Here is a 27,019-nt window from a genome sequence, read left to right on the forward strand (position 1 = left end):
CAACTTTCTTACCCAAGGAATAGTATTTTTTGTGGATTTTAATGTTATTTAAATGGCCATTTACATACAAGAAATAAATGAGAGTATTCTACTTATAAAATGAGAAAACATCTTTTTAAAAAATTACAAATATTGAGTATTTGAGAAATTACAGGCCTATTCTTGATTGTCCCAAGTTCTTGATAGTACGTTACAGTACTTAATAGCTAAGGAAAATAAGCTTTTAGCGACAGTTTCCCAACTATTCAACACAGTGTGAATAATGTTTCATATAGAAAGTATAATAATTTGTCTCATGATTTTCAATATCAGGGGATATTCTCTGCATGAAGAAGTCAGAGTTATGAGAATATTCAGTGTCTTATTTTAGAAAATACACTGTGAAATAGTTTATAAAGAATGTCAGTGAAATAAAATCCTGGCAGTATAATCTTTTAGTTTGATGTGAGACTACATGGCAAAGAATACAAGAGTTCTGACTTTTTCCATATTCTACAAAATCCATCTGGTTTCTTTGTATTGTGTGTATTAAAAGAAACCTGGTGAAGAATTTAAGGTTGGGGGAGTGTTTTGAATACAGAAATACAGAAAAGTTAAATTTGTTGGATAAGTAGAGATATTAGAGATAAATATTTTAGGGATAAATAAATATTAGGAAATAATATATATGAAATGGTGATAATGGATTATGTATTAAACGTCAGTTGGGCAGAAAGAGAAATCCACAAAACTGTTTTAAATTACTTATTGTGAGCTGACTAAAATAATGGGAAGGAAAGTAAATATTCTTTTCAACTTTTCTTCATGGGGTCAGCCCCTATATTAGTCTGGCCCATCTAAAAGCCCTTGAAAGATATCTAGGAAAAAGTGTTCAGAGAAATGATGTAGGGCTGGCCGGTTATTTCAGTTGGTTAGAGGGCAGTGTTATAACCCCAAGGTCAAGGGTTTGGATCCCTGTACCAGCCAGCTGCCAAAAAAAAACCCCCAAAACCACCACCAACAAGAAAGGTGTAGACCCAGGTTTGGGGGGAACTTATCAAGGGAAGATGTTTTTTGTTTTGACAGCGAGAAGATATAAAGATACATTATGGTAGAGAAAACAATCAAGGAAAAATAACGAAGACTAAGGAGGAGAATTTAATGCTCTAGCACTATCATCTTTTATAATACATTCAACAATACCAGAGAAACAGAGGAAAAGATGGCAAAAAAAATAGAAAACTCCAGATAACCACCTAGCTAGGGCAGAGGTAGGACTGCCAGAAACCCTCGCAAGAGAATGGACCATTTCGTGGCCTTGCCAAGTCACTTATCTGAACAGAAGGGATCTCTGTCTTGTGGCCACTATGAGCTTCTCCCTCTGCCTTGGCAAAATTCCCTCTATTTCAGTTGCATTGGGGGCAGAATTTCCTGTGGCAAATTCCTGTGCTCTTGGACCTGGAATAGCTCTTGGACCTACTGCAGCTGACTGGCAGACTACGATTTCCTGTGCCCAGGAGCAGACTGGACATAAAGAATTGGGAGTATCGAAATATTTATAGAGTCGTACATTAGGAGATATACTATGGAAACATTTAGGGAGAATGACAGTAAACTAAAATCCTGACAATATAATCCTTTTCTTCATAAAGTAGTTTTAAAGAGATTTATTACTATTTGTATTTAATTAACTAGAACTACATTTATATTTTTTAAAGCCCGTCATAATCCATAATTAATTCAGTGGCCAAGAAGAGGAGAAACCTTAATGAATGGTATTTTTGCTACTTTTTATATCTGATTTTACTGATCCTATATTATTTAATTTCCTGTTATTCTTAATAAAGGGGTATGAATTAAGGATGGTACAAAAATGTTGATTTTTTCCTTCCTTCATTAAATATTATTTTTGTTTTCCATGCCCCCTTGTTGGGTATTGCCTTAATTATATGTACCATATTCTGTAGACAGATTCATTTTTTCTTGAAAAAGAAAGAACCCCAATTATTTTGTTTTTTAGTAGTTTTGTAATCTTCCTTTTTGGAAAAGGATTAGCTTGTTGAAAATTGGTAAACTCAAGCAGTAGCTTTTTCACTCTCTACTTACAAGCCTGCAGTAAAGAGAAAAGCCCTTTTAGAACTATGCAGTGACACACATGTGAAGTGTAGGATTTTATTTCCTTATAGCTTGATTGTTCTTCTAGAAGATGTTTATAAGTTTTTTTTCATATAAAACCTAGATTTTCAGTTGCAGTACTGTGCTATTTCTTAAATACAGATCTTAAGAAATTTCTGGTTATAATTTTTAATGTACAAAAGTTTTTATTTGCAGATTCTGGAATTTTAAAGATACTCTTCTAAATACTTTACCTTTTGAATTGAATATAAGTATTAGTGGACAATAAGGGTTGTAAATTTAGGTTTAGGACTCAAAAATTAAAAAGTTAAGAATGGTTTGGACAAACCATTCAGGTAATCCTGAATTGATAGCCAGTATTATAAATTGAACAAATATGTATAGCTTATATTAAAAAGGAAGAAATGTTACTTGAGACATATACAAATCTACTAGAGAGGGTGAACAAGAATTCAAGGAAAAGAACCCTGGGAGCTGATTTACAGGAAAGGTATACTTACTGAGAAATGGCAGGTTGTGGTTGAGATTCCTCAAGGGAAATTGTGGGAGCACTGTCCATTGATACCTGATGAAAAACTCGAAAATGCATTCCGGGGAACAGCCTCAGCCTCATGCTCTAAGTAGTTAGCCTTTCGCAGGTCCATTTCTTAGTGCTTCCAGGCAATGTCAACAAAAGCATCTCACAACTCATTCTTACCTACTATGTCTATTCTTCTATACATACATGTTAGTAACTGCTTTAATGAGGTGTAATGTACATATAATAGATTCACTCATCATAAGTGCACAGTTTGTTGAGTGATAGCACATGGATACAGTCATGTCACTGCCACTGCAATCAGGATAAGAACATATTCACCCCAAAAAGTGTCCTTCTTCCCCTTTGCAGTCAGTTCTGTCCCCCTGACAATCTGATCTTTTTGGCATTGTGGTTTTGCCTTATTTAGAATTTTATATAAATGGAATCATGAAGTATATAATTTTTTGTATCTGGCTTATTTCACTTAGCACCATATTTATGTTCATCTACCTAACCTATATTTTGATCTGTTTCCTTACTAATAACTAATACTAAACTTCTGGATACAGAATCCCAAATATGAGCCTTGATTGGAAAACTGGGCCCGTCTACACCGGAACAAAAATTGTTTAGCTACGCTGAATAAAGAAAAAACAAAATGACAACAATTATTGAACAATCATTATTTTTGGAGTTTATTCTACACCTTACTATTATTGCTCATTGGGGTTTTCATTCCCCTTATCTCTCCCTCCTAAGGTGCTTTCTAGTACCTATATTTTATAAATTAAAAAGAAAAGTTGTTTTTGTTCTTAGCATTTTGTGATAATTTCACAGCTCTTGTAGTAATGTACTATGCCCTGAGGTGTCTCAAACCAGGACAGAAATCATTGGGTCAGAAAATGACTATATAATAATAGTTAATTATACACAACTTAAAGTGTATTACAATTTTCTTCCTAGATATGAACATATGTATAGTACAAGTAAATTAAATAAACGTACCTATTTTTGCATCTTAGAAAAACGTAAACTGTGAATTAGAAACGATTAATTATCATTAAAAAATAGGACAGTAGTTAGTTAATCCTGTAGTCAGACTTTAGCTAGATACTTTAAAAAAAATGTCTAAGAACATTTTCTATGGCGTGTCTCTAAATTTAGTGTTTATCTGTATCCTACACTGCGAATTATTTAATTGCAAAGATAGATTGAATAAGATATAAGAAATTATTTTATAGGCTAAAAGTGTTCTATGTTTCTGAAACCTTTCTTCCCACTAAGAAAGTGAGATAACTTTTCATCTGTCACATTTGGTGATATAATATTTAGAATATATAATCATGCCTTTTACAAACATATGTAAAATGTTCTGTAACACTTGAATGGCTGCAGCTGTCATCTCATTTTTTTCTGGATTAAGTTTGGTCAAGAAAGAAGCTGCCTCATTTTCTACTTGTCATTTGCCCAGGAAGTAAAAGCAAATTGTAATGAGGGAATCACAGCAGGAGAGCCTCCTAACAAATGAGAGGCGTATATTGACTGGCAGCCAGCATGCTATTTCAGTGATAAATGTATTTTTATACACTGCTGTTCAAGGTCATTCACTGTTGTCCTTGAGTGTGCAGCCACCAAAAGTCATGCAATTCACATTCTAAACAGTTCTAATAATCAGTGCAAAGATGCTTTACTGAAAAAAAAAAAACTTAGTCACTAATTTTACACACCATTTATGTAAATTAAACAGCTTTACATTTTTACTGCTATTTCATCTTGCTGTTGTTGAAAATTGATGGGAAATCAAAGAAGATATAAATTTATGAGACATTTGTGAGGTGTATTCGTGTAGATTTATTATAGTTTCACAGAAGCCAAACTTGATTGTGTACAAACTTTAGTAATTAGTCCTTTTGTGTTTTGTGTTTCTTCAGAATTGAGCATTTGTAAGGAACTTTTATAACCTAAGAACTCCAAAACAAAACTATTTTCATTTTATAACTTCTACAATTTGTTTGAAATAGAGTTCAAACTAAAAACGCAGAAAGGACTGTTTTGCTTTTAGATCTGCCTAAAGCCAAAGAAAATGTTTTCACTAACTTTTTTAACATGTTAGTTAACACTAATAAATAGTCTATAATTATTCAGAGAGAATGATAGAGTTATTCACCATTTTTTACTCAAAACTGAACCACACTTATCTAAATATAAAATAACCGAAACCATGTTGTTACTCAATTTTGAAGTTTTCCATAAATAGTAAAATGTTTAGGTATTAATCTAATATTAAATAACCATATTTTAAAAGTTAAATTGTACAGAAAACTTGATGGTTTGGATTGCACAATGTCTTTCAATAAATATTTTTAAAATATTATCACTGTTGAATTTGAGTCCTTCTCACATCATGTGTACACAGTTAGTACATATTCATTGAAAATTAAAAGGCCCTTCAGGGTCTGTCTTTAGCCTAATTTTCTGTTCGACCCTTATCTCTCTGTCCTTCATCCCTTGTCCCGTAAATCTTAACCATTCTGGAGGTTTTTTCCATTTTCCAACAAGCCGTACTCTCTCTTTCCTCTAGGCCTTTTGATTATATTCCACCCTCCTCATGGAACACTCTTTTAGTCTTGATATCCCTGTTTTACCCCAGCATACACACATACTCCCCACTGCACCCCACAAAATCATGCATACCCAGAAAACCTCCGAGATTTCCTACCTGGTCTTTATAGTAATGCCATTCTTTAATTTTACCTGAGGGTGTGTGTGTAAGGGAGGTAGACGAGTGTCTCCCTGATTTGAGTATAGTGTGGGTGAATCCGACGTCTAGGGGGTCAAGACAGCTCATCTCATGTTTTTCTCTGACATCTCACACATACTTCTGCTGGCTTAGCACCACACATTTATGTCCGTGTATATCTAGAGATGTTAGATGTTAGAAGTTTCTGGTGCCTAGATTAGGTTCCTCGTGTCTGACTTGGACCTTGAAATGCTTTTCCTCATAATAACTGTTATAAATAATGCTTAAGAGATTGAACTGGCTCTATGAAATCTGAAACATTAAGACTTCTGTAGGCTTTTGGAAGCTGGCCCAGAAATCTAACTATTTGTTGCAATGTGTCTGTGGATAAAAGTATTCAGAGTTCCAATCAACTGAATTCCAAACTCGAGGACCCCTTATTTGATGACTGCCTACATGGAAACGCTGCAACATACTGCATGTAAAAATGTCGCTAGTGTGTGAGGACAAGGAAAATCACCAGACTGCATATGGAATAACATGGAGAGATACAGTAAATATACAGACCTACAAATAGAAGGATTTCTTATATTTAAAGTTAAATTAACTATCAATAATTTTTTTCTGTCTTCTAGAAGTTTTTTTTATTATTTTTATTTCTACATATTTATGGGGCACAGAGTTGACTATGAATATTTGTGTACAGTATGTGATGATCAAATCAGTATTATTAGCATGTTCATCATTACAAATCATTATTACTTTTTGTGTCCTTTACCTAATTACTCCCTATCTACCCTCCTCCTCCCCTTTACCCACCTCTAGTAACTATAGGTCTGTTTTCTCCTTCTGAAAGTTCAACATTTTATTATGGTCTTTATTTCTTTGTTTCTTATCTCCCACTTATAAATCAAAAAAGTTCTTACAATCTCAATCTTTTTAACCTTGCACGCAGCATACTTTTCAGTGATCACATTGTGGGCTCTGACGTTTTAATATCTAAAACAGGAGATATGAGCCAGAATTCTCACTGAATTCTAAACTTTACAGAGATGAGATCCAGAAACGGGATTTTCTGTTCTGTGTTAACTCATACCCAAACCTTGAGTTTGAAGGCCTTCAGTGGTTTTACGTACTCTTAGGTTTCCTGGTTGATTTGCTTTGTAGTTTAACTTTGGTTGAAGCAGTTATAAACTCTGACACCTGAGCAATCATAAATTAAAAACCTGGAAGTGCAAGTATTTTATAATACCATGTCAGGCATGTTAATGTACAATTCTATATCTAGACACTAATCTCAATTGACTATTAAATGAAAATGTTTACCATAAAACTGTTATCATAATATTACAAAAAAGTTTCTTCAGCTGTCATATTTCCCTTTGAAAGAACTATACCCTTTAGAAGAGCACCTGCCTCTCATTGTTTCACAAAAATAAGTGCCTATCATTTCCAAGCTGTAAAACAACTACATATGTGTTAAATAATGTTTCTTTTTTAAGCAGAAGCATAGTTTTGGGGAGCCTGTACCATATAATGTTATCCTTACAATGTTAATTTTAATTTTAACATTTGAAATGATCTGACAACTATGACTCATCTCTTAACAAGATATTTTTGTGGAAAAATTAAAATAGTGCAGAGAAAAAAGAAGTTATTTATACCAGGAAAAACGGATATACTTTCTGATTTTAAACACAAGCTAATAGAAAGTCTGGAAGGATATGTGCCAATGATTCGTGGTCATTCTTCTAAGGGATGGGATTGATGAGTAAGAGTAACTGGATAGGGTTTCCACTTTTACTAAAGGTACTTCAAAACAATGGTGGGATTATAGGTGATGTTTAGTTTCCTTTTTTATGTTTTTCTTTGTATTTTAGAAAGAAAAAAACCTAAATAAAAATCACTCTTCTGCTAAAAATCATTTTTGCTAATGCAAAGTTCGTATATAGAATCTATTAAGCCTTCAGAAATGTGTCCAAACTACTTTGTTCATACACTTACTTCTAAAAGAAAAGAATATTAAATGGAAAACTTTTGGTTGAGTTTTACATTTTTTGTCTCAAAAGTGAATAAAATTAGTATGCATATTATTAAACCATGCCTTTAATAGCATCTGCAGTAAGGGTGTTATTTTAAGCCACACATCTGTGTCATATACCTGATAGCAATTATAAGCAGATTACTAACAAAGAGCAGTCTGAGTTATAAACAAACAAAAATCTTCACAAGATTCATGTCTGCTTGGAAAGAACATAAGTTAAAACATCAAAGAAGTTTGTTTTCCTGAAGGATTGTAGTTATATGGATAGCTTGTCAGTGGTAGAGTGTGCAGCAAGTGAGCTAGTGTTACTGATTTTCACCTTGTGCTACCAAAGCATTTTTCATTGACAAATATTAATTGCTTATTAATTGCTAAAGAGTTTGATAGTTCAAATATGGAATTTTATAATGAATTGATCTTTTAGTTTTGCTTATTGTTAGGCAATATGATTACATTAAAGATACAAAGGTTTAAGCCAACATATCTCCCACTTTAAGACTGATAAACAGATATTGCTCTAGAGTTTAATCTCATTGATAGGATAATTCACTTTTCTTTGCATTCAAGTGAATTCTTTTTGACCATTCCCATAGGGAATGCTTGTTTAAATATTAATTGTGTGGCTATAAATAGTAGTAAAGTATCCAGTATATCTTGCATTGATTATAGTTTACGAATCCAGTCAATCATTGAAATTTGTATCAGAACAAAATTGGTGATTCTGATCATTAATATGGGGTTTTGTAGATCATTAATTTCATTAAAATATTTTTTCTTTTATTATAGAGAGGATCTGCCTGTCAGCAGCCAAATACATTTGTATATATGTATATGTATACAGGCATACACATACATAAATATATACAAGGTCCATTTTAATTCCTTTTTTTTTTTGTCTTTCCTGACTTTTAAAAGAATATCTTTTTTTTTCTTTTTATAATTACACTTGGAGAAGTCTTAAGTATGTTATTTAATGGTCATTATAAAATATCATAATTTGTAGATAACTGGTGAAAAAATTTTTTTGTACATTCAGCTGCTTTATTTCAATGAAATAAACTAAATTCTGAACTAGGAGTGATATATCATTATTTTCACATAAGTTTCATGCTCATATTTTTAAATCTTTTTTAAAAATTTCTTCATATTTATGGGGTACAGAGGTGACCATCAGCACTTGTGCACAGTATGTGATGATCAAATCAATATTATAAGCATGTACATCATAACAAATTGTGATTACTCTTTGTGTCCCTTCCCCAACTATTCCCTATCCCCCCTTCCCACCTCCAGTAACCATAGGTCTGTTCTTCCCTCTGAAAGTTCAATGCTTTATTATGGTCTTCCTTCCTTTCTTTCTTTGATAACTGATGAAATTTAAGTGAAATGAATATTAGAGACATTAGGCTGTCAGTTTTGACAGTTGACTAGTGTTGGTAGTTTGAAATCATAAATTTCAAATTTATTTGACTTTATTCTAATTCACATATGTATTTTTGATCCTAGAAGTCTGACTTTTTTATAATTTATTTCCTGATCTCTAAGTCAAATAATTGCTACTTAATAAAGATTATTTAAAAGTTAAAATACTCTCAAGCTTCAAAGCAATTGTGCTATTAACTACAGTTACTCATTGCAAAATTCTCTACCTAAAAAGTGATTTTTACATTGGTAACAACTTTGAAATCTTTCATTTAAAAATAAAAACATTAGCTAAAAACCAAGATTTCAAATCTACCATTTGTAAATAGATCCAGCTCCTTTTTTTCTGTCCACCCCTTATGCTGCTAGTGTCCCCTGTCATTTTATCCTCATCCTTTCAGTCTTCTCACATGGCTCTTCATGAATTCTCTCTACCACTTACATTCTGTCCTTTACCAGATATTTCTGGAGAGACTACTGTGTACCAGGACCAGTGCCAAGCGTGAGGTCTATTACTTCAACATCCGTCTTTGTGCTAATAACTCCCAAATCTGTCTTTCTTTCCTTAAACTTGTTCCTAAGCTCCAAATTCATCTTTCTAACTCTCTGACGTATTCCTAACTCCCTGCTTGACTCCACCTTAACAGCCACATGTCCAATTAAGTTCATCATTTCCCCCAGTAACTTCCCACCTGCCCTACATTCCCCCTGTCACCGACCTACCCCAATGTCCTCTTTCTTCTATGCCTTTCCTGTCCTGGGAGCCACATCACCACCTGCCTAGCATGTTCTCTCCTTCTTATCCATGCCCAGTTCCTCATTCAACTCCCAATTTATCTGCTACGTATGCTTCCCAACTAGTCCTTAAAATTACTCTGATATGACCACTCTCCTGTTTGACAACTTTGGAAAACTCACTGTTGACCATGAACTGAGTTCAAATTTCTTAGCACCATAAACAGGCAATTTATAGCCTGGCCATAGCTGTCTTTTACCTCACTTCCAAGCCTCTCTCTCCCCACCTCCCAGTGCCCCCGTCACTTCCATAGGCGGAGTGACACAGAAATTCTAGCTGTTTTCTTGGATCTGTCTCACATCTTCACTCTGCACGTGTTTGCCTAGACTCATCTATTTGCTTAGAATGGCCTTTCACTTCTTGTCCTTCTGGTCAACTTCTGTTCATCCCTTAAAGCTCTACTGGAATACACCTTCTCTCTGTACCTTATTCTGGCATCTTCCACCCATGAACAGAAATTATTGTCTATTCATCTGTGTTTCCATGACACCATATGCATATTTCTGTCGTGCCATTTATTACACTACAGTGGCAGCAACAGTCGTTGCTTACTGGTCAACCTGTCTGTCTTCCCTCCTAGATTTACCGTCAGGGGTTATATCTCATCTTTTTACACTGATATCTAGCACAGGATCTGGAGCTCTCAATAAACATTTTTAATTACATTTGTCCTAAAAGTAGTTAATCCCATGGACTAGACAAGACAGGTATTATTCTTATTTTACAAATAAGCAGATCAGAAAATTTCACCCATTTGTAAAACCAGCATGGACAAATTTTAATCCAGTAAGTGAAGGAGAATGTGGGATAGTCTGAGAATAAGTCAGAGGACTGATAAATAGTGTCAGTGTTATCTTTGCCACAGTAATTGCTCTAGAATATTTGAAAATGCTATGTGAAAAAACGTACATATATTATTGCATTGTTTATGAATATTACTGTTTTAATATTAAGAAAAATTTTGGATGTTATCTTAAAGCTAGGAGGGAAATTTTATATTTTTATAAATAAATGTACCTTGTAATACAGAACAACATTAATTAGGTTATGTTCCAGACTAATCTGATTTCCTGTTTTAATATGTTGAATAGGCATAATAAACCACACATAAAAATATAAAATCATTAAATCTGTACTGTGTATTAGTGGATATGCTCTATCACTCTCCAAAATAAACATGAGCCACAGGATATGGTAATGCTGGCTAATATGTGTGTGAATTTTAGAATTTTATGTGATGCCTTAATTTTCTTTAACACTTCCAAGTCATTTCTCTTTTTGGAATAGTGCAAATGTTAAATCCTTTTGAAATGTGTTTTTAAAATAAAATTTCTATAGCTTTAGTACCATTTGCATAAGATAATTTGTGTCACCAGGCACTATACCAAGCACAAGAGGGAGGTGAAGTAAGAAGGAACACGTGTCAGGCCCTGTTCTGCTACTCTAGCCAAACCTCTTCCATTAATCTTAGCCCAAATCAGAAGCTACGAAAATACTGAATCCCATCACGATGGACTTAGGAATGTGATTGCTGTCCCATCAGTTAATGTGGCCTTATGTCTGCTGAAGTCCTGTCATGTAAGGGGCCTGTGGTGTTTTGAAAGGATACAAGGAGAGACAGGATAATTCATGCTGCCGAGTAACTCCAAGTGGAAGCAACAGGAACTTACTTTTCTATTTCTTTTTTCTTTTCTTTTCTTTTTTTTTTTTTTTTTTTTTTTTTTAATTGGCAGGTGGCCAGTACAGGGCTCCAAGCCCTTGACTTTGGTGTTACAAGGCTGCACTGTAACCAACTGAGCCAACCGGCCAGTCCGAAACTTACTTGCGTAGCACAGAATTACCTTTAATGATATTTTCTCTTGTCGTCTTTGAAAAATTATATAGCCATTTTACATTATTTCATTTTCTTAGGAATCTTTTGAATATTTAACAACAGGACTTTTATAGTCTGAGACTCCAAAAACAAAACTTTAAGACTTCTAGCATGTGTTTGAATAGATTTATATTAGAAATACTGGGTAAAAAAAGTTAGCTTTTGGATCTGCCCAAATATGAAGAAAATATTTTCAATGGCTTTTAAAAATGTTTATTATATGAAAAATTTATGTTTTGAATTATGCTTTTACCTAGATTTTTTTTGTTGTTATTTATTGAGTTTAAGAATATACTGTTATTTTATTAGCCAAAAACTTGGAAGGTTGTGATATTTGGGATTTTTGGCAATCTAATTTTCAAAATAGGAATCTACAGAATCGATCATTTTAACATGCAAAGAAAGGACGTATCAGTAATTTGGATATTTGATAATTACTTCATCCTGAAAATATTTGGTATGTTAAAGCAGAAGATGGATATGGTTTGGGGGAGAGGGGGGAGGGTAAACTCCTGAATATCTGCAGCAAGAAAAGGAGGAAGAATGGCTCAGACATTAATAGGTGAATTAATGTCTAATTAATGAAAAATTTTTCTTTGAAAGAATCTCTCAGTTGAATAGAGGGAAAAAAACTCCTAAAGCCGGTACATATTTTTACAGAGGTTGCCGTTATGATGACTACAACATTTTCAGATTGGTAAAAAACAAAAACAAAACTATTAACTTAAATATTTATTTGTTCATTCATTAGATCTCGCTTTTAAAAATTAATTTTGGTAATGTATAATTGATCTTAGTGAAAATAAGCCTCAACATCATAAAAATCTGGAATTACTAAGATTGCCCAAACCACACTCATAAAATAGAGTCGAACATTTATGTTGACTCTCACTATTTCTAGAAAAGAGTGTCGTGATATGTATGTATGTGCACATATGTGTCGGTATGTAACCCCCCACAGAAGAAATTTCAAGAACTACTGTTTGTGTCATAAGTATTATGGATATGTAGATATCGAAAAGCCCCTTGAGTTCATCAGTGTCAGTTAGTTTATTACCAAATAACATATAAGTAACTTTTAGTAACTGAGAATGGGCAATAAACGCTGCAGCTATTTTTAAGAAATAAAGATAGTCCATTTTCTTGGAGCATTATATCTTACAGTAAAACTTAAGATAGCCCACTTTATTATATTTATCCTTAAATCTATTTTCCATTAAGATGTTAAGATGATACCAGATCTACTTGTTTTTCCCCCGAGTGTATATTCTTTTCTCTTAGATGGTAATAGAAAATAACTCAATTCACTGAATAGTTCCAATACCTTGGATTGGAAAATGTCAAAACAGGTTGACTCTATAATATAAAGTTGGCATAATGTGAATAAAAAGCATTGCCTCCTCCCTCCATCAAGAAAAGAAATTATAGAGATAAACAACCCATTTTCAACCCTCAAATCTCTGTTCAAAATCATTGTAGAACCGCAAAAGGGCAGAATCTAGGCTTATGTGCTTAGACTGTGGGAGAATTAGGACTGCATTTGCCATGTACTTTCATCTTGGTTGATACTTTTATTTTTGGTATTTTGTGTTCCAAGTGTGAAATAGCCAGGCTCCTAATTTTGTGAGTCTCCTTTCCTTAAGAAGTGCTCACTTATGATACATGCAGGCAGGTATTGCCTTTTGGGGCACAGACAAGCAAACATGAGGGTGAAAGCTTTCAGGCATGAGGATGAGGTGGTGGGGAGGCTGTTGCCAAGAGAGAGGGGCCGCTGTCCCCCTCTGTCTCCCTCTGGCCTGGATGTCTTCCTCATTCCCAGCCAATTAAGAAGGTCAGGGCAGCTCTGTTTTCAGAGGTTTAAACTCTTGGAACCAGGTCAAGGAAAAGAGTTTTTCTTCCTGTACTGTTGCTACTGTGCCAAGAAACCCTGCCTCTCCCCATGAGGGTGTAGGACTGCTGGGGTGCGTGAGCTCCCTGGGAAGCCTGGGCTTCCTCTGTGCCAGGCAGTGCTGACTGTCATTCCACCCATCCTCAGAGGAATGGCAGGGCAGCCCCAGGATGGGAAGGGAGGTAGGACAAATCCAGGGACCTTCCCCCATGTGTGGAAGCCACCTCCACACCATCTGGGGTTGGGAGCCTAGGGGTTCTGTGAAGCCCCCTGGTATTGAGTCTGCAGAGTGGGGCTGGCTGGCTGGCTGTCCTCTGTCCAGGACAAGGGGACAGATGCTTCCCCTAGGTGAGGCTCAGCTCCACCACATGCCTTGCTCTCAACAGCCCTGCTGCTACAGCAAGGAGTTCTAGTAAATTGTCTTCTAACAGTAATTGTCAGCCACGATTGTAATTTTCTGATAAAATAAGCATAGTGCTGGCCTCCCTGCGTAGTGTTATGAGGAACTGTAATGATCCAGTTTTTCATTCCAGTACTCAATCCAATTTGAAATCCCACATTTGGAGATATAGTTGAATAAGGTGACCTTTAAGATACCATCCAACTCCAAGATGTCATGATTGGAAAGCTTGGAGAGAGTTTAAGGAAAAGCCACTGAAATTATTAAAAGGCTGGAAATTGAGACCTGAAAGAAAAGATTGGAGTCACAGGGATTTTTTTTTTTTAAATCCTGAACATAAAAATAAGTAAGTAAAGAAGGGGCACGTTGCAAAAATAGTGCTCAAGTCTGTAAAAGATTATCATGCTAAGATTGGTGACCAGCTGTTCCCCATCTTTACTGAAGCTAGAACAAGAGGAAGCGGGCTTAAACAGCAGCATTTTTTATTTATGTTTGATATTAGGAAAAGAATCCTGACAGTACACTTTAGAAAGACTAAAAAGTGTCCTCAGGGAGATTTTGGAATCTTCTCTGGAAATATTTGAAAACAGACTAGACTTTCATCTGTCTGACCTGCTTTAAGGCAGCCCCATCACATGCAGAAAAGAATGGGCGACCTTTCAGTGGTCTTGGCAACATCCTGTGGTCCTAAGAGCCTACGCGCAAAAAGGTTTGAGAAGGCTTAGTTCATGGTAATAATTAAATTTTACTTGAGCCTTCTAATCAGCCATAGATGAGATTATCTATTTTTTAATGGTATTATTATCTGCCTAAATTATTTGTTTAATCTGTATTTTGTTTCCTTAGCTGATAAGCCTTAAATATTTAGTAAAATTTTCACAAATTCATTGGGAAAAAAGAAAGGGGGACTTTTTTTCCTTGAATGTAATTAATTCTTAACTTTTGAACTCTTGCTATGGCTCTTTTTTTGATGAGCCTTTCCCTTGCCTAACAAACAAAGCTGTCAGTCAGAGCAGTGTCTTTGTCATCTCTCTGCCTTGAACAGTTACCTCCCTGCCAGCCAGCCATGAAATCTATGGCCCCATGTACTGAGATGTCAGAAAGGCATGCAGTTCAGACCCTGGTCCCCCCTTCTTATCTGCCCTTTTCTGACTTCAGCTGCTATTAATATGTAAGAGATTCCAAATGTATAACTCTGTGCTTCAAGTACAGAAGTAAGCGTGCCCTGAACCTCACTTGGCCTTGTTGGTTATCTGTGAGTGGGACCAGCACGAGGGAAATATAGATATTCGTAGGTCTTTGCCAGGGCTCCATCATCACTTCCTGTGCTCTCTTTGCTGGATACCTGGCCTGTCTCCATCCTATTTCCTGCCTCCATTCACAACTGGGCCCTTTACTCAGGCTCGCTCTGAACTCTGGACATCTACCATCCTTGTACCTTGTGAAAACATGCTGGTCCTCTTTGCTCTCTGCCAGAGCACATTCTACAGAAAATGCCTCAGCTGAAGGCAGACTGTGTTTTTAGAGATTTCAGAGGCCATGTGCAGTCCACGGGGGACATATTTTTGGCTCAGCAGACCTTTCGAGTGTCCCTCAAATTGCAGCTGCCTAACTTAATCTGAAGTCAGCCCCACTGCTCCCTGAGAAGGCCCAGAACCAAGGCAGCCTGTTCCCTCAGTCCCTGAAGACCTTGGGGCTGTCGAGGTTCAGTCCACATTCTTTTATTTTTTCAGATTATCTTAGTGAATATTATACAAAATACATGGATCAGTACTTTATAAATCTTTCCCTTGTGATAGTATTTATAATAGCAAAATTTTACCTACTTTTGGAAATCTTTTCTTCAAAACTTATGTTAAAAGTAAGAAAATGTTTTGTTTGGTTAGGGTTTTTATTCCTCTCCCCTTTAAAAAAAATATTGAGACCTGCAAATAAATATAAAATACTCTATTTAATCTTGTTCAGCCTGTAAACTGGGTGTAATAGAGTCCTACTGTTTGGTTTCAAGTCTCAAACTTGTCGTCTGTAAGCTGAACATCAAGAACTCCAGGAGAAGACAGACCATGTACAGGGCAATTTTAAAGATATTATTCTAGATAGTCATGGCTTCTGTTGACATTGACCAAATCATTTTAGAAATTCTCCTGTTTCCTTTTCTGTACAACAAGGTTAACTATGTTTCTTTGCGGAGCATGTTGAAAGTGTCTGTTAAAAACTGTCGGGTAAGTGTAAGTATTGCTCATTGTTAATCCTGCATCTCAGTTCCTTTTCTTTCATAAGGAAAGGGGATGGGGGTGTTTAACAATTCAACATTCTGTCTCATGCTAGAGATAATTGCTTGTTTTCTTTTATTTGTTCATAGTACTTGCTGAATTAATTTCTTTTTATTCCATTTCTCTCATTTCGAGACAATTTCCTTGACTAAAAACATAACAAGACATGATTCACATTTGCATATAAAAAGCCAACCAAACTTCTTCTTATTTTGAAAGATTTTGTTTTGGAAAATGTCCTTTGGAGTCTAATATTTGAGACCCAAACCACTGGGTCAGCCCCATCACAAAGCACTTCCAAGTTCCTTGTGATCCCTGCGCAGCTGCATCTCTAATGCCAGCATAGAGGTTAAAGTTAGTTCAGGTGGTGCCTGTGCAGATCTTAGAAGTTCAGTGAGTCTGAACAAAAGACAATGGCAACATTTCCATTACAGTGAGGGCTGAAGCACCTCTCAGGCTGAAATCATAATGAACGCACCAGATGTACCAAACCATTCAAAATAGTGAGCTTCCCTGAACTGCCATGAGTGGTACTTGCTTTCTTATAAGACAACAGGTCTGTCTGTCAGCTGCAGTCAGTGGGCCGTGGTTTTTCTTTAGGATGCTTTAAAAGGCAGCCTTGTTGGGCACGTAGCATTATCATATTGTGTGTGTGTGTGTGTGTGTGTGTGTGTGTGTGTTCATGTTCTGATCTAAAGTATAGTCTCCCTTTGTTTACAAAGGACTTTAAAGAAACTAACAAAATTAAACTCAGTATGTAACAAGACTTCAACAACAAATGAAAACAGAACAATGATTAGTGAAATGAGTAGGAAGTGTTTATTACTAGACACATAGAAAGAGCATAAATATAGTTCTGAGCTTCCTGGCAGTAAAGCAAGCACATGTTGGACTATGTGATTATTGTTACATGATAAAAGAAAGCAACAAAATGTATCTGGTAAAAGAAATATTTTCCTGGCAGAAAATTCCAGGATGAACTTATTTCACAGGATCTTCTATTAGAGACATACTAGATAACATAATAAACAGTGTCTTCAACTGACATAGAAGTATTCTTGAAGTGGATGTTTTAAATACCAGCCCTCTAGAAAAGATGAAGACATAATATGAAATATGTAGTGAAGACTCTTCTGAAGGAGAAAATATGTTCTCAGCGTGTCTGGTTTTCTGTTTTACAACAGGGTTAGCTTAGCCTCAGAGAAAGCAGGTTCACATGTTCATTGGGTTGTAGCACCCTTTGGACCTGCTGGGTTATAGGCAACTCACCGTCATATTGTCTAATTGTCTGAAATACATTCTGGTTGCTGATTAAGGAAGGATGCTAATCTGAAGGAGGCAGGTTTGGCATTCTGTCTTGAAATTTAGGGCCCCAGTATCCAGAAGGAGGATCAATCCATCTCTACACAGAGTTTGACTTTGGGGGGCTTTCAAGAAGGGCCAATTTTTCTTAGAAGAACTTCTAGTCTGCTCACAGTTTTAGATGGATACTAGGACCAGAGCATGGAAGAAACTATTTTGAATCAAACATTTGTAATGGAAGGGTTGCGTGAAATGCAACAAAGAAGCAGGCAGGATATAAGTGAGCCAGGTGGCCTGGTACACAGGTCCTCTTTTGTGTTGCTGCTTGACTGGTGAGGAGAAGACAAATGCCTGGGCTGAAGTGGCCACCTGCACTCAACCCTGGCCAATGCTGCTGCATGTGAGCAAAGACCTGGTATTGCTCGATCCTCCAGTTTTTCAGGAGAGGCTAGAAATCCTGACTTCATGGGAGATCTAATGAATTAGGAAAATGGGCTCAAAATTTTTTTTAAACATGTGTGCAAGCCAAGTTAAATGTATCTACAATCTGGTTTCAGTTAAAGGATCTTCACTTTGCAACCTCAGGTATAAGTCAAGGCTTTACTGATCAACTAATTTTTTTTTTTTAAATAATAAGTACATTCTAATATGTGTTGGGGGGAAGGGGGATGAGGGGGTGAGGCTGGACCATGGCTGGCTCCTTTGCTGGCCTGGTTGCAGTTGGGGGATGGGGCTGAGGCCCATGGCCTCTATCTTAACCATAAAATAGCTTCAGATTGACCAATAGAATTTTAAATTTTTAGCAGAACTGAATCTTGATTTTAAATACAATTATAAATGCTTTCCCAATGAGCTCATTAAACTGACCTAGTAAGAGGGAATGGCTAGTTTTTGTCTTAATTGAGGTTTTTTTTTACCATGCTTACAATAACTTTTATTCTAGGATAGCTAATATTAAGCTGGTTTCTTGCAATAATTATTCAACAGGTACACCCTGTTGTTTAATTGAGCACATTTGTGGGTCAGCACGATGGGTAGTTAACCACACCTGTTTAACAAAATGCCACAGTCTGAAGTCTGTTTCTAGGCAACTTAGTATGCTAGGTAATGCTGAGTCTGGGATACATGGTTAGGGCATTTTTGTTTGTTTGGGGGCAGAGGGGGCGTCATTAAATGGTATGCTCAAGTAATTTAGTTATGTGATTGTTTACATTTGTCTGTTCATCTCCAAGCAAGTAGGAGTAATAAAAATTAATAGTATGTATTGACTTCTTCTTACATGTCATGCATTGTGCAGAGAGCTACATATGTGTTATCTCATTTAATCTTCACAAAACTCTTTGAGATAGATATCATTATCATCACCATCGTTCCTACTTTATAGACATAGGTACTCTTAAGGTTAAGTACCTTAAATAACTTGACCCTAGATTCTACAGTTAGTAAGCAGTGGAGGCCAAATGCAAATCCAGACAGTCTGACTCAAATCAGTGCTCTCTGCCTGCCCAACGCTCAGTGTCATATTACCAGTATAACATTTTTTCTTTCAGCATTGAAAAATAGGCAATTTTTTTTAATTGAAACAAAAATTGATTGTATGTATGTGTGGGGTACAGAGTTGAGTATCAATACCTGTGTGTAATATGTGATGCTCAAATCAGGATAATTAGTATATTCAACCTTATATATTGTAACCTTTTTTGTGGCTCTTTACCAATTTCTCACTAACCCCTCCCCTCCCCCTTTCCCACCTCTGTTGGTATCAGTTCTGTTCTCTCCTTTTAAAGTTCAACGAATTATTGTGATTACTCTATCTTTTTCTTTCTTTATTTATTTATTCTTTTTAGCTCCCACTTATGAGTGAGGACATGCAGTATTTTTCTCTCTATGCTTGGCTTATTTCCCTGAACATAATTTTCTCTGAGTTCATTGATGTTGCTGCGAATGGTAGAATTTCATTCTTTTTTATGGCAGAGTAGTGTTCCATTGTGTATATATACCACATTTTCCTTATTCAGTCATCCATCAATGGACGAATAGGTTGGTTCCAACTCTTGGCTATTGTAAATAGAGCTGCAGTAAATGGGAGTGCAGGTGTCCCTTTGTCATGATGATTTCCATTTCTTTGGGTATATACCTAGTAGTAGGATTGCTGGATTGAATGGCAATTCTATCTGTAGTTGTCTGAGGAACCTCCATACTGTTTTCCATAATGGCTGTACTAATTTACAGTCACATGAACAGTGTAGGAGTGTTCCCCTTTTTCTGCATCCTCACCAACATTTGTTATTCTCTGTCTTTTTAATAATGGCCAGTCTAACTGGCATGAGGTGATATCCCAATGTAGTTTTGATTTGCATTTCCCTGATGCTGAGTGATATTGAGCATTTTTTCATGTGTCTGTTGGCCATTTGTATATATTCCTTTGAGAAATGTCTATTCAGCTCCTTTACTCATTTTTTAATTGGGTTACTTATTTTTTTACTGTTGAGTTGTTTGTGTTCCTTGTATATTCTGGATGTTAATCCCTTGTCAGATACATAGTTGGCAAATATTTTCTCTCATTCTATGGGTTGTTTTTTTCACTCTGTTAACTCTTTCTTTTGCTGTGCAGGAGTTTTTCCTTTGATATAATCTTATTTGTTTGTTTTTTTTTTTTTTTTTTGCCTGTGCTTTTGGGGTCTTTTTCATAAAGTCTTTGACCAGTCCTGCTTCCCGAAGTGTTTCCTCTTTTTTTTTTTTTTTAAAGAGTTTTATAGTATCAAGTCTTATATTTAGGCTTTTGATCCATTTTGAATTGATTTTGGTATATGGCAAGAGGTCTAGTTTCATTTTTCTACATATGGATGACCGGTTTTCCCAGCATCATTTATTGAAGAGGCAGTCTTTTCCCCAATGTATGTTCTTGGTGCCTTTGTCAAAGATCAGTTGGCTGTAAGTATGTAGATTGATTTCTGGGTTCCCTCTTCTATTCCATTGGCCCATAAGTTTGTTTTTATACCAATACCATGCTGTTTTGGTTACTATAGCTTTGTAGTAATTTGAATTTTGAAGTCAGGTAGTGTTATGCCTCTGGCTTTATTATTATTATTATTATTATTATTATTATTAGTAGTAGTAGTAGTAGTAGTAGTAGTAGTAGTAGTAGTAGTAGTAGTAATGCTCAGGATTGCTTTGGCTATTTGAGGTCTTTCGTTATTTTGTACGAATGTTAGATTGTTTTTCTATTTCTGTGAAGAATGTCATTGGTCTTTTGATGGGGATTGCATTGAATCTGTAGATTGCTTTGGGTAGTACAGACATTTTCACACTGTTAATTCTTCCAATCCAAGAGCATGGAATATCTTTCCATCTTTTTGTATCCTATTTATTTTCTTTCAGCAGTGATTTGTAGTTCTCATCATAGCGATCTTTCACCTCCTTTGCTACATTTATTCCTAGGTATTTTATTTTTTTGGTGACTATTGTAAATGGACTTGCTTTCCTGATTTCTTTTTCTGGTAGTTTGTTATTGGAATGTAAAAACACTACTGATTTTTGTATGTTTATTTTGTATCCTGCAACTTTACTGAAATCATTTATCAGCAGATATCTGCAGAATATTTCATCTATTCTTCTCATTAGCTTATGGAACATACTCCAGGGTAGATCACATGTTAGGTCACAAATCAAGTCTCAACAAATTTTGAATAATTGAAATCATTCCAAGTATCTTTTTAGACCACAACAGATTAAAACTAGAGATCAATAACAAGCAAAACTCTGGAAACTATACAAGTACATGGAAATTAAACAACATGCTCCTGAACGACCTATGGGTCCAAGAAGAAATTAAACAGGAAATCAAAAAATTTCTTGAAACTGATGAAAATAAAGACACATCATACCAAAACCTATGGGATACTGCAAAAGCAGTACTAAGAGAGAAGTTTATTGCAATAAATACTTGCATCAAAAGAATAGAAAAATTTCAAATAACAATGTAATGCTGTACCTCAAAGAACTAGAAAAACAAAACAATCCAATCCCCAAATTAGTAGTAGATGGAAAGAAATAATTAAGATCAGAGCTGAACCAAATGAAATCAAGACCCAAAAATGATACAAGAGATCAATGAAACATAAAGTTGGTTTTTTGAGAAGATAAACAAAATAGACAAACCATTAGCTAGGCTAACTAAGAAAAAGAAAAGAGAAGAACCAAATAACAAAAATCAGGAACGAAAAAGGAGCCATTATAACAGATACCACAGAAATATAAGGTATGATTAGGGACTGTTATAAACAACTATATGCCAACAAATTTGAAGGCCTGGAAGAAATGGATAAATTTCTGGACACCTACAAACTACCAAGAGTGAACCAAGAAGAAATAGAAAACCCAAACAGACCAATAACAAGCAATGAGATTGAACAATTAATCTGCAGCCTCCCAAAAAAGAGAAGCCAAGGACTGATGGTTTTACTGCTGAATTCTACCAAACCTTTAAAGAAGAATTAACAACAGTTCTCTTCAAACTATTCCAAAAAATTGAAACAGAGGCCATTCTCCCAAACTCATTCTATGAAGCTGGATCACCCTGATACTAAAACCAGACAAAGATAGAACAAAAAAACTACAGGCTAATAACTCTGATGAGCATTCACACAGAAATCCTCAACAAAATATTAGCAAACAATACAGCAACACATCAAAAAAATTATACACCATGATCAAGTGGGATTCATCGCAGGGATGCAAGGATGGTTTAGCATACCTAAGTCAATAAATGTGATATACCACATCAACAAAATCAAGGACAAAAATCATATGATTATCTCAATAGATGCAGAAAAAGCATTTGACAGAATTTAACATGCCTTCGTGATAATGACTCTCAGCAAATTAGGTATAGAAGGAAAGTATCTCAATACAATAAAAGCCATATATGACAGACCCACTGCTAATATCATCCTGAATGGATTAAGAACAGGAACAACACAAGGATTCTCATTCTCACCATTCCTATTGAACACAGTATTGGAAGTATTAGCCAGAGAAATCAGGAAAGAGAAAGAAAGAAAGGCCATCCATATTGGAAAAGACAAAGTCAAGCTGTCCCTATTTGCACATGACACGATCTTATATACAGACAAATCTAAAGACTCTACAAAAACTAGGCATTATTTTGGATCCCACAGTGCCTTGAAATGACAGGAAAGGACAGAATACAAAGGGTATTGAGGAATGTGCTTGTGTCTCCATCCCTCTCTCCACCCTCCTCTTCCTCATTTTCATCATTTAGATATGAATTATGAAAACAGTGTTTGTTACTGAAATTTTCAATATCTGTGGGCTAAATCACATAATAAGACTGATGCTCCCACTGAGAATCAAGGTTCACATTTCTTCATCAGAAATGACAGATGGAAACAAACATTTCTGGTATTGTTTTAGTTTAAGGGCACACATTTCCCCAGTCCTTTCTAGACAAAGCGAGGAGACTGACCTACAGCTTGTAAGCCAAACTGAATATTGGTTAATGTAGTAGAGGTACAGTTTCTAATAGTTGAGTGTAGGGAGATTAATACAATATTATGCTGATTTGCTTAGTATATAGCATTTTCAGTAATTATTAATATCAGAATTGAGTGTATTTTTTTTATTAGTAAAGACCTTTTCTCAAAGACCTAGTCTAAAATGCAACTTCCTTTTTATTATTCATGGTTAAATCAATGCTAGCTATTTGGCAGAGGTTCAAAACTATCCCCGTTAACTTGTTTTTAATAGTATTTGATTTATATGTGTGCCCAAATCTCCAATGTTTGCAAGTATGTATGTTTATTAATTGCAGCTGTATGCATTTAAACACAGTGTTATTGGTGGAAAATGAAGCATAAAACATGAGAAATGTGTAATTAGTAAGGAGTTCAAATTATAGCTCCTTCCAGAAAAGTGATATTATGATACAGCTTTGATTGTTTTTCATTTTAGATGAGCAAAGTTCCTAGGTAGTTTTGATGATCAGTTCCATACCTTTCTAATTAATTGTAAAATTCTTCCCTCTAATAGATATAAATGAATTAACACATTGGTTTCCCCATTAACATATGCTTTTTCTTTGGGCTTATGGTGTCCTCCCAATTGGGAGACAGGCTGATTCCTCAGAGCAAGATTGAAGCCCTTGGGTATATTAGTGAGAGAACTTTGGTTGCTTTTCTTATTTTTCTAACCTCATTTTATAAACAAAGAACATAATGGTATCTAATTTTCCTGACATGACTTGTTCAACATCAAATGCATTTGCATGTGTACTTGCAATAGTTCTGGGGAATGCACACCATTAATGATGTCTGAATTTTATTTTAGACAATCCATGGGCACAAGGGACCGATCACTGCAGTGGCCTTTGCTCCCGATGGAAGATATCTTGCCACCTACTCAAACACTGACAGTCACATTTCTTTCTGGCAGGTAAGAGTAGATACTACAGGGTCTTGAAATGTATACTGCATGGTATGCTTTTGGTAGGAAAAGCTTCCTGTTGATCTTACTTGCCAGCCTTCCTTCCTCCCTTCTTTCAGCAAATATCAAGTATTTATTGATTGCTGATTATGTGCCAGGCAGTAGCATGCAGAGTGCTGAGAATACAATTAGCAATCTGGAAAGAGGGGCATCTGCTCTCACAGAGCTTTCAGTCTGAAGTAGACACAGATTAAATAAACAAGCAATTATAGTACAGAGCAGACCCTGAGAAAAGGGTTGTGGGAAGGCTTTCCAGAGGAAGTGACATCTAAGGTGAGACATGAACATTGCTGAAGAAGGGCCGGGAGGGAGCAGAGGTGTGTGAGTCACCAGTAAGTACGCAAGGGCAGGGCATGTCCGTGAGCCTGGCCGGAAAGGAATCGGGCAGGGGAGGCCTCTCTTGGATTGTTAATTTACACATGATATTCAAACAAGGTCCTTGGGTCTGCACCTCTAACACAGCATAGGGCATAGGACAGTAAGGTATTTTGCTAGTATTCACTTCGTGTCCCCTTTAATATCATCTTATTTGTGTTTGTGTTCTGAATTTTCCACATAATGCTGTTAATTTCCAAACTATTCAAATCATTTTTAAAAATCTGAGCATCTTTGGCTGGCATTTCATCAGACTTCCTATTTTTCATTCTGATAAAGTGAATATTAGTTCTGAGCAACTGATTTTACAATAGAGCCCGTTTCGTCCTCAGTTCTTAATCTTCATCCCATCGTCTTTTTAGTTACCTTAACTCTTTTAGTTACCTTACTCTTTTAGTCCTGATAATTACAAAAAAATTAAGTATTACCAACCCACCCAAAAAAGTTAATTTAAAATTTTGTTGTTAATTTTAATTTCCTAGGATACAAGTATGCTTTATAAGATTCAGTTTATTGTTTTGAAAGCTGAAAAAAATAAAAGTTAAACAAGATTTCAGCACAACTTGGCTTAAAAGAATCAATAGCTAATAAAATATAAAATGGATACAATAAATTGCTTAATTAACAACATGCATGACAACTTTCAGATCTGTCACAGACTTTTTCTACTTTTATCTAATTTAGTTTTCCAGTTTATTTTCTCATTATACTTTCTTTCAGAATATATCTCTAGCATCTTAATTAGTTCATATTAAACTCTTTTTTGTGAGAAATCTCACCTAGTTGTCATTTTTCCCAGTGGGTAAGCACAGGACTGGTCTGTTCTACTACTGAAATCTCACAGCGAGTCCATTAGCTGTCTCTAAACTAGACAACTGGACTCATTCAACAATGGTTCTTTTTTTTTTTTTTTTTTTTTTTTTTTGGTGACTGGCAGGTACAGGGATCCAAACCCTGGCCTTGGTGTTATAACACCGCACTGTAACCAACTGAGCTAACCAGCCAGCGCATAACAATGGTTCTTTAAAGAGTTGACATAGAGATTGTTGGGTGTTTTTCTTAGTGAAGGCTAATGCAGTGATCTCTATTATGCCAACTGTATTTTGATATGGATTTGCTTTATCTGTTGGAATCTCAGAGGAGTGTTTATGTAAGGCTCTATTCATTCAACGCGTACTGGGCATCTAAGTGCTAGGTACTGGCCTGTGCTTTAGAGATACGGAGATCAGTAAGTCATGGGTTCTTACTTTCAAGGAGCTTGTGTTGTATTCATGCTTTCTTCTTTGGAATAAACAAACAAAACCTCTCTTTTTTTTTGGTCCAATTTCTTTTCTGCTAAGAAAATATAATTTGTTACATAAAGGAATACCTCAGAAATCATCCTGAGGTATTCCTTTATATTCCTTTAGCCAGGTTTAAAACTTTTTCCAGTATCTTTCTGAATTTTCTAAGTGGTACATTTTCTTTTTCCCCTTGCTTAACTCGAGGTTCTATTTGGATATGGTCCTCCTTTCCTTGAGTATTTTTCTGTTTCTATCAAAATTCCATTCAGTTCATTGATGGAATTATTGTTATCATCCTTTCTTACCTGAGAGATCAAGATCACTCATTAGATGATTTTTTATTTATTTATTTATTTATTTTTTGGTGGTGGTGGCTGATACAGGTATCCAAACCCCTAACCTTGGTGTTGTAACACTGTGCTCTAACCAGCTCGGCTAACTGGCCAGCCCAGTTGATATCTTTTTGAGATACTCTCTTTTCATCTTCCAGTCCCTCTGTGCAGGCTCCTGCTGTTTGCCATGTACACTTCAACCTTTGTGCCTGTACGTGTGGCTTTGTGCACAGTGGGGCAGCAGCATATTTCCTTAGTTCATAAACTCATCTGCTCCAAGGGCCGCCTTATGTCATCTGCACATAAGGCCAGAGCCCCACAGCACCTTGGGCAACACCCAGGTCTTTGTTGCCTCTAAAACCAATGTCAGAATTTAAAATGCTTAAAGGGAAGGCACAGAAACAGATCATTTCAGCTTTATCAAGAAAATACCACGAAACCTCTTCCAGATGTGTAATGGTCTTTTATTTGAATTAAAGAGAGTCCAAAAACAGTGCTGGATCTACTGCTGCTCTTCCCAAATGGGCTTTGCTGACTTATTTAGATACATATTGTTTAGTTCTAATGATGTATGAGAATACTTTTATATTATTCCAGTAAGTGTACTGTAATATATTTTGAAAACTTAATGAAGTCTTATTAATACAGAACCTTACTAAAGCTATCAGCTATTAAAATCTTTGCTGAGAAATGAGTGTTAATGAGAAATATCGGTTGGATAATTACTCAAGTGAGACTTAGTAAAAGGTTTGTGTGCAGCATTACTTATATTGAGAATAGCATTAAAACATTTCCTGTTTTGATGAATTATATCTGTATGTGTTTCTTTGTGTTCAGAAAATAATCTTCAGAGAACTGGTTCTGTGAAGCATTATTTTTGAAGAGAAGGGAAAAACCAAAGTTGTATTTTAGTTAGTTTACATACTCATCTACTGAATGATATCATTTGGCAACCTTTCAAGCCCTTTGAGTCTTTAAAAGCATATTCCTGCAATTTGAATATTTCACTTCTGTTTATACATTGGTATTTGAGCAAGGGGAGTTTGGTAATGAAATACATTCACAATTCTCTCACCTAAATTTTACCTCTACCATCCAACAAGTAAATATCCTCTTTTAGAAATGCTAATAATAAATTAGGTGGATATTGGT

At 35.5% G+C, this 27,019-nt stretch overlaps 1 protein-coding gene across 1 annotated transcript in view; it reads left to right on the top strand.

Moving 5' to 3' along the window:
• The window catches only part of WDR7 (WD repeat domain 7), a 362,337-nt gene that overhangs the window by 329,865 nt on the left and 5,453 nt on the right, over positions 1-27,019 (top strand). Inside the window, exon 27 of the mRNA XM_063077001.1 lies at positions 23,722-23,826. Within this exon, the coding sequence (XP_062933071.1) occupies positions 23,722-23,826 (105 nt within the window). The remainder of the gene's footprint in view (positions 1-23,721; positions 23,827-27,019) is intronic.

This window comes from Cynocephalus volans, chromosome 13, assembly GCF_027409185.1.
Source record: "Cynocephalus volans isolate mCynVol1 chromosome 13, mCynVol1.pri, whole genome shotgun sequence".
NCBI classification, from domain to species: Eukaryota; Metazoa; Chordata; class Mammalia; order Dermoptera; family Cynocephalidae; genus Cynocephalus; species Cynocephalus volans.